This window comes from Egretta garzetta, unplaced genomic scaffold (genome assembly GCF_000687185.1).
Source record: "Egretta garzetta isolate BGI_Z169 unplaced genomic scaffold, ASM68718v1 scaffold904, whole genome shotgun sequence".
In the NCBI taxonomy this organism is placed as follows: domain Eukaryota; kingdom Metazoa; phylum Chordata; class Aves; order Pelecaniformes; family Ardeidae; genus Egretta; species Egretta garzetta.
Window position 1 is genome coordinate 114,466 of NW_009259525.1, and position 6,667 is coordinate 121,132.

Below are 6,667 nucleotides of genomic sequence, written 5' to 3' on the forward strand. Positions count from 1 at the left end.
CAGAAAAGGGCTCTGGTCCCCAGGTGGAGAGCCAAAAAGACTTGTCCAAGATAAGCCAGGGATTTTGAGCAGGGGATTAAATAGACGTCTCCCATAATTTGGGAGGCAGCCTTTTGGAGCAGCATACTGCTGACTCTGGATTTTTATACCTGTGTTTTGCTGCAAAACAGAGGGTAGAGTCAGTCCAGGCAATAAACCAGGGAAACGGCTCACAGTGGGATTTAACTGGGCCCCATTAGGTCTCTCTGGAGCAGGCACCATCCTGGGCAGCCGGTTGTCTGTGGCAGGCCCTCTGGAAGGTCTGAGCGTGAAGCTTGGTTATTTGGTTGTGGGGGTTTAGAAACACAGGGACTTGAGAAAGCAGAATAAAAGGAAAGGTGGAGTTTTTTTTCAGTTGCAGCACAGAGAACTGAATTTTTAGTGAGGTCTAGGGTCTCGCTTCAGAGGAGGAATAATCTATTGCCTGGATTATCGTTGATCTCTTGGATGAATAAGGGAAGGCCGGAGAGAGCCAAGTGCTGTTCAGAAGGCTCTTCTTAAGCTTAAGCAAGCTGGTGGCTTGGAAGGGTGAGACGCAAGAACGGGGCTGTGTAGCACATCACCCTCTAGCCAAGCAAGGCAGGGAATCGTTGCCCCGCGTGCCGCTGGACTGCAGGCAGGACTTCCCTTAGCTTTGCCTTGCTGTTTAAGGGGAGGTGGGCACGTGTCTCCAAGGCACGGCACGTCTAAGCTGGAGGCTTCAGCCTCAGCCTGCCAGCCTGTTCCCATCACCGCCCCTTCTCCTTTCTGCCCTAGGGGAGGTGCAGCTGGCCGGTTTGCACATCCAAGCCTTGGTGGAAGCTGGCGTGAAGGCACAGGACATCGCTGTTGTAGCCCCCTACAACCTCCAGGTGAGATGACCCTCTCCTGGCATCTCCCCTCTCTTCCCGCATGCGTGCAGAGCACGGAGGTGGACTCAATACTTGACGTCTCCAGGAGCAATACCAGAATGTCCTCGGAGAGGTAAAGGTGGAAGTCAGCAGAGCCAAACGGTATAATCAGCATTTGTGGCCAACTTCGCCACATTTAAGCAGCTTGAGGCCATGGAGGGAAGAGATGTTCCTTGGGTATTTTCCACTCCCAGCCTCAGGAGTCAGTGCTTGACCTTCGGGAGATGTGAGCCCTCATCCGTGTGGGGTGTGGGTTTGAGAGGAAGGGACTTTACCATGGCAGTGCCATGTTTAACCCTTTCCACCTTGCGCTTTTCTTTACGAGATATCTGTCACGTGTTTTTCAGGTGGACATGCTAAGAGAGCACCTTTGCCACAGGTACCCAGAGCTAGAAATTAAATCAGTTGATGGTTTCCAAGGAAGAGAGAAGGAGGCGGTGATCCTGTCCTTCGTGAGATCCAACAGGAAGGGTAAGAGTTCACTGCTGGAGAGTTACTCCACGGGGAACGGGAAAGAAGTGGGAACTGTTTGCTTGCCCAAAGGTCGCTCGTCATTTTGCCAAGTGCTGTGGCTTAATTGCAGTTCTGACAGTCCTTAGCGCTTTGCCCTGAATTCATTTACTGGCAAGAACCTCCCGTTTCAGCCTTTTTTTTTGACGAACAAATGTATGTGCTGTCACAGTTGCAGAGAGAGGCCCCCATGCTAGGCAGCAGGTAAAAAGGAAGCCAGGACTGCTTAGTTTGAAGGTTTCCTGGGTATTGAGGCCTCAGAAATTATTTAAACCGGGTCCTAAGAATGGCACACGTCAGGTCAGCACCACATTTACTGGACGCGTGGAAGGGAAGGAAAGGGAAAGGACGCATGGAAGGAGAGGAAAGGGAAAGGACGCGTGGAGGGAAGGAAGGGGAAAGGACGCGTGGAAGGGAAGGAAAGGGAAAGGACGCATGGAAGGAGAGGAAAGGGAAAGGACGCGTGGAAGGAGAGGAAAGGGAAAGGACTCATGGAAGGAAAGACAGGGGAAAGGACGCGTGGAAGGAGAGGAAGGAAGGGGAAAGGACGCGTGGAAGGAGAGGAAAGGGAAAGGACGCGTGGAAGGAGAGGAAAGGGAAAGGATGCGTGGAAGGGAAGGAAGGGGAAAGGACGCGTGGAAGGGAAGGAAGGGGAAAGGACGCGTGGAAGGGAAGGAAGGGGAAAGGACGTGTGGAAGGAAAGACAGGGGAAAGGACACGTGGAAGGGAAGGAAGGGGAAAGGATGTGTGGAAGGAAAGGAAGGGGAAAGGACGCGTGGAAGGGAAGGAAGGGGAAAGGACGCGTGGAAGGAGAGGAAAGGGAAAGGAAAAGGACGTGTGGAAGGAAAGGAAGGGGAAAGGATGTGTGGAAGGAAAGGAAGGGGAAAGGATGCGTGGAAGGAGGCAGCTTTTTTTCATTTTTTTAAGAAAGCCTAGAGCAAGAAAAGCAGCGTTGGGGCGAGAATGGAGGTGGGGGACAGGACTAAGAATAGTCCTTATTCATGAGTGACTCACCTCGCCTTTGCTCAGTGGGAGCTGCGTCCTCCGTAACGGCGCGGTGCGTCCCCCGGCCCCCTTCCCGTGCACAGCTAGCAGCCAGAGCTGAGATGTGGGGCAGGAATCTCTCGCTTTCCTGGGGGCACGAGGCAGCTTCTTGTGGTGTCTGGGCACGGCTCTGGTCTGCAAGGGGCACAAGTGGTGGTGTTGGCTCCCTCTGAGACCCTTGGGAGAAATCCATACCCTTTCTGCGGCTGCATTTCTCGACTGAGAGGAGGCCAGGAACCTTGACCAGCAGTGCCTGTCCCTCTGCAGCCATTCCTGATCCTGCAGGAAACCCCCTTGCTGGATCAGAGGAATTGGACTTGCCCCTGCAGTCAGGCAAAACCACATCAAAGAAACTGGGAAGCGTTCTCTAAGCTGCAGAGCACCGAGAGGGGATTGCCCACACCCTGTTCCTCAAAGGCAGCTCAAACCAGGCTGCTCAGCCTCGGCAAGGCAAGGCAGAAACAGGGCCAGGCTGGTCACCGCACCGGCAGAGACATTAATCTCTTCCTGACTGGTCTCCTCTTTATCCCCAGGAGCTGGGAACGCAAAAGCTGCCCACGCTACTCTTCTATCTGGCTGATCCTCACTGAGTCATCTTGGCATTTGCTAGCTCTTACTGCTTTTCTTTGAGAAAAGACCCAGAGAGCAGAAGCAAACCTTGCAGAGCTGCCTAAATTGAGGGCTACAAAAATGATCCGAGGGCTGGAGCCCCTCTCCTAGGAGGCCAGGCTGAGAGAGTTGGGGGTGTTCAGCCTGGAGAAGAGAAGGCTGCGGGGAGACCTGACTGCGGCCTTTCAGTACCTAAAGGGGGCCCATAGGAAAGGTGGGGAAAATCTTTTTAGTAGGGCCAGCTGTGACAGGACAAGGGGGGGATGATTTTAAACTAAAACAGGGTAGGTTTAGACTGGATCTAAGGAAGAAATTCTTTCCAATGAGGGTGGTGAAACACTGGAACAGGTTGCCCAGAGAGGAGGAGGATGCCCCATCCCTGGGAACATTCCAGGCCAGGTTGGACGGGGCTGTGAGCAACCTGATGTGGTTCAAGGTGTCCCTGCTCCTGCAGGGGGGTTGGGCTGGGTGACCTCTAGGGGTCCCTTCCAACCCAAAACATTCTATGATTCTAAATGGCTGTTACTTTGAACCTGTCAAGGGTTTGGGGGCAGGTCGGGGGGAGCTGTATAGGACAGGGTCTATTTCTTTACCTCCGGTTCCTCTTCCATCACAAGGTGAGCCTCTTCCATGTTGCTCTGTATTGCACTTGCTCCCAGGTCCCGGCCTGATCTTGTGTTGTGGGCCACCCAGGAAAACAGTTCTCCTCTCCACGTGCCATCCATCCTCCTCCTGACCCCAGGAGCTAGGTGCGGAGCCCTAGGTCTGGCTTGCAGGTGGCGAAATGGAGGCAGAAAGATGAAGGTGACAGCATGAATCAGGGAGCAGAGTCCGGTAAACGCTGACTCCCACCCTGCAGCTAAGGACCCCTCCAGTCGTTTGGGCCAAACCTAGACCTGGAGCCAACGCTGCACCCACCCACTGAGCCCCTTGGTTTCTTTCTCACAGGCGAGGTGGGCTTTCTTGCGGAAGACCGGCGGATAAACGTAGCGGTGACCCGGGCCCGGCGCCACGTGGCTGTCATCTGCGACACCCGCACCGTCAGCAACCAAGCCTTTCTGAAGAGGCTGGTGGACTATTTCAGCCAGCACGGGGAGGTGCGCACAGCCTTCGAGTACCTCGACAACCTCGTGCCCGAAAACTACGCTCAGGAGGGCCGTGGTGAGCGGCAGCAGGGCGCAAAGCTCCCCGCAGCATCTGGCCCTAAACCACGGCTGCCTCTGGGGAGGAAACTCAAAGCAGCAGCGACCAAAGCAGAGTGTCAGAAGCCAGAAGCGCGTTTCTCCCCCAACACAAGCGGACCTGGGAGAGAGAACTCGGGGACAAAAGGCAGTGCCGACGGATTCAAGGCCATGCTGGTGGCTTTCCTGGAGAGCAGCGAGACGCAGCTGGATTTCCCCCCGTCCCTCAATTCCCACGATCGGATGCTGGTTCACCTAGCGGCGGAGGAGTGCGGGCTGCAGCACGTGAGCAGCGGGGAAGGGAGGGACCGGTACATCAGCGTTCGCAAGAAGGAGCCTGCCAAGCCTTCGCTACCCGCAGCCGCCCCCCCCAGCAAGGAGCTCCCCCTTCCCCAGCCGCAACATCCCAGCAGGGATACTCCTGTCCCTGCTGAGCCGGGAAGAAGCAGCAAGGGCTCAGAGAAAGTGGACCTGAAAACCCTGCACCTGGAGAGAGTTCAGAGGGAGAAAGCCAGACGGGAGGAGGCAGCGAGGAAGGCTCAGGAGCCCAGTGCCAGCCTTCAGGGCAGCAGCAGGAAGAAAGACAAAAGCGAAGCCAAAGGTAGGTCACTCTCTTTGCAAGCAGCACAATTAATGCTCTTCCGTGAATGGATTCCCCGCGTGACTTAATCCCCATGGTTTTGCCTCCAGGCGTTGGGATTCGTCTTCGTGCATGGAGCCTGGGATGTGGCTCTTGGAAAGCTCTCTGATGCTTGTCACTGCAGAGATGTGAGAACTGGCAGGAGCGTGCATCAGTTGGTGCAGCATCTGGGGGAGAGGGGTTTTGGATCCCTGGAGGCACATGTCAAGTGGAAAGAAAAATGCTGGGGACCCTTTCCCAGGAAGAGAGGCTGAGGGGTTACAGTGGAAGCTCCTAAATGTAGGGAGAGGAACTAAGAGGAGTACTTGGCCCACACTGAAGGACACGGCTGCCTCCTAAACACAGAGCCAGGGGAAAACAGAGCCAGGAACTGCCGTCCTCCCTGCCAGACATGGTCCCTTCCTCTTCCCCAGCCCCCTTTTAGCAGAGGGAGGCACCCAGGCACGCTGCGGTGGGAGCCTTGAGCTCCAACTAGTGCCTTTGAACACAGGCCAGAGTTTACCCGCACGACGGGTCTCACGGGGGCTGAGATCCCGGTCGCTGCAAACGGCGTCTCACTAGCCCAGGCTGTAGCCATGGGTTGCTTGTGTCTGTTCTCAACTTCCAAGCCGGTGGGTCAATGGCCAGGTCTCTTCCCCTGTCTTCTCCCCAGGAAAGGCAGCAGTTAAGAGTGGAGCGGACGGCGTGGTAGAAGAAGATATCGATGCTCTGATTTCTGCTGCCATTAAAGCCGACACCACCTGCGGCTTCCCCCGCTGCAACGCCAGCGTTACAACCCTGGGACAGCTCTGCCTCCACTGCAAGAGGTGCTACTGCCTCAGCCATCACATCCCGGAGGTATGCGTGGGCCCCGCAGCCTGCCCAGGGCTTTGAGCGCGGAGGGGGCTGGGGAGGAGGAGGAGGATGCACCAAGCAGCGTGGGTTTAACGTGGGAATTTTGCCCATCAAGCTCCCCGGGCAGGATTTCCTCGCAAGGGGCGTAAAGCAGAACTCTCTGTCAGAGCTTGTGCTAGAGCTGCAGGTAGAAAGGGCTGCCAGGCGTTAGCATGGGGCTCTGCATGCCTCCTCCTCCTCAGAGGTTTGGTTTTTTTCCTTTTTCCGCACCTTGCTTTGTGCCTGCCTTTACCCTTCTCTGGCATCGACACTCCCAGGTCGTGCAGGTAAAGCCAGGCAGAGAGGAGAAATGAGGAGGCTCAGGCTTAAGGCAGTGACTCAAGGGAGCCTGTACACTCACTTCCCAGCTCCTTGCAGATTCCCTCTGCAACCTGGGGACAAGTCAAGGCTCGAGCCCGCACAGAGCGGTGCTGCGTGCCCGGTTAGCGATGAGGCACGTCCTTAAGTGCCTGGCCGGCTGGGAGCAGAGTTGCTCCATGCTGTGCTCCCTCAGCTTCAGCTCCCGTCCATACCCGCGTGACAGCAGTCCCTCAGCCTCCTCTGCTCTGCTTCCTTGCGGTGGAGGACTCTGGAGCAGGCAGCTCAGCACCCCTGTGATGTCCTGCACCTCTGTCGGAGTGGTGGTGTGGTGGCCTCTTCCTTGCTGTTCTTCCGTAGCTGCTTGGCAGCCCTTTCCTCCCCAGAGCTGGGAAGGAAGGAAGCTCAGGTTAAACTGGTGTCAGGCTTCATCTTTCTATTCGGGTGCGGAGGCCAGCAGGTAAGCTTAAGCCTCCAGGGCTGGCAGCGTGATGCTTCATGGCAACGGGCCTTGGGGTTTGAGTCCTGCAGGCAGAGCCGACGTGGCTGGGTGACGACTGCGA

General features: G+C 56.2%; 1 protein-coding gene across 1 annotated transcript in view; it reads left to right on the forward strand.

Annotated features, from left to right (window-relative positions):
* IGHMBP2 (immunoglobulin mu DNA binding protein 2) overlaps window positions 1-6,667 on the forward strand; it is a 55,215-nt gene that overhangs the window by 39,824 nt on the left and 8,724 nt on the right. The window contains exons 12-15 of the mRNA XM_035893053.1: window positions 796-890; window positions 1,277-1,400; window positions 4,041-4,874; window positions 5,566-5,750. Of these exons, the coding sequence (XP_035748946.1) occupies window positions 796-890; window positions 1,277-1,400; window positions 4,041-4,874; window positions 5,566-5,750 (1,238 nt within the window). The remainder of the gene's footprint in view (window positions 1-795; window positions 891-1,276; window positions 1,401-4,040; window positions 4,875-5,565; window positions 5,751-6,667) is intronic.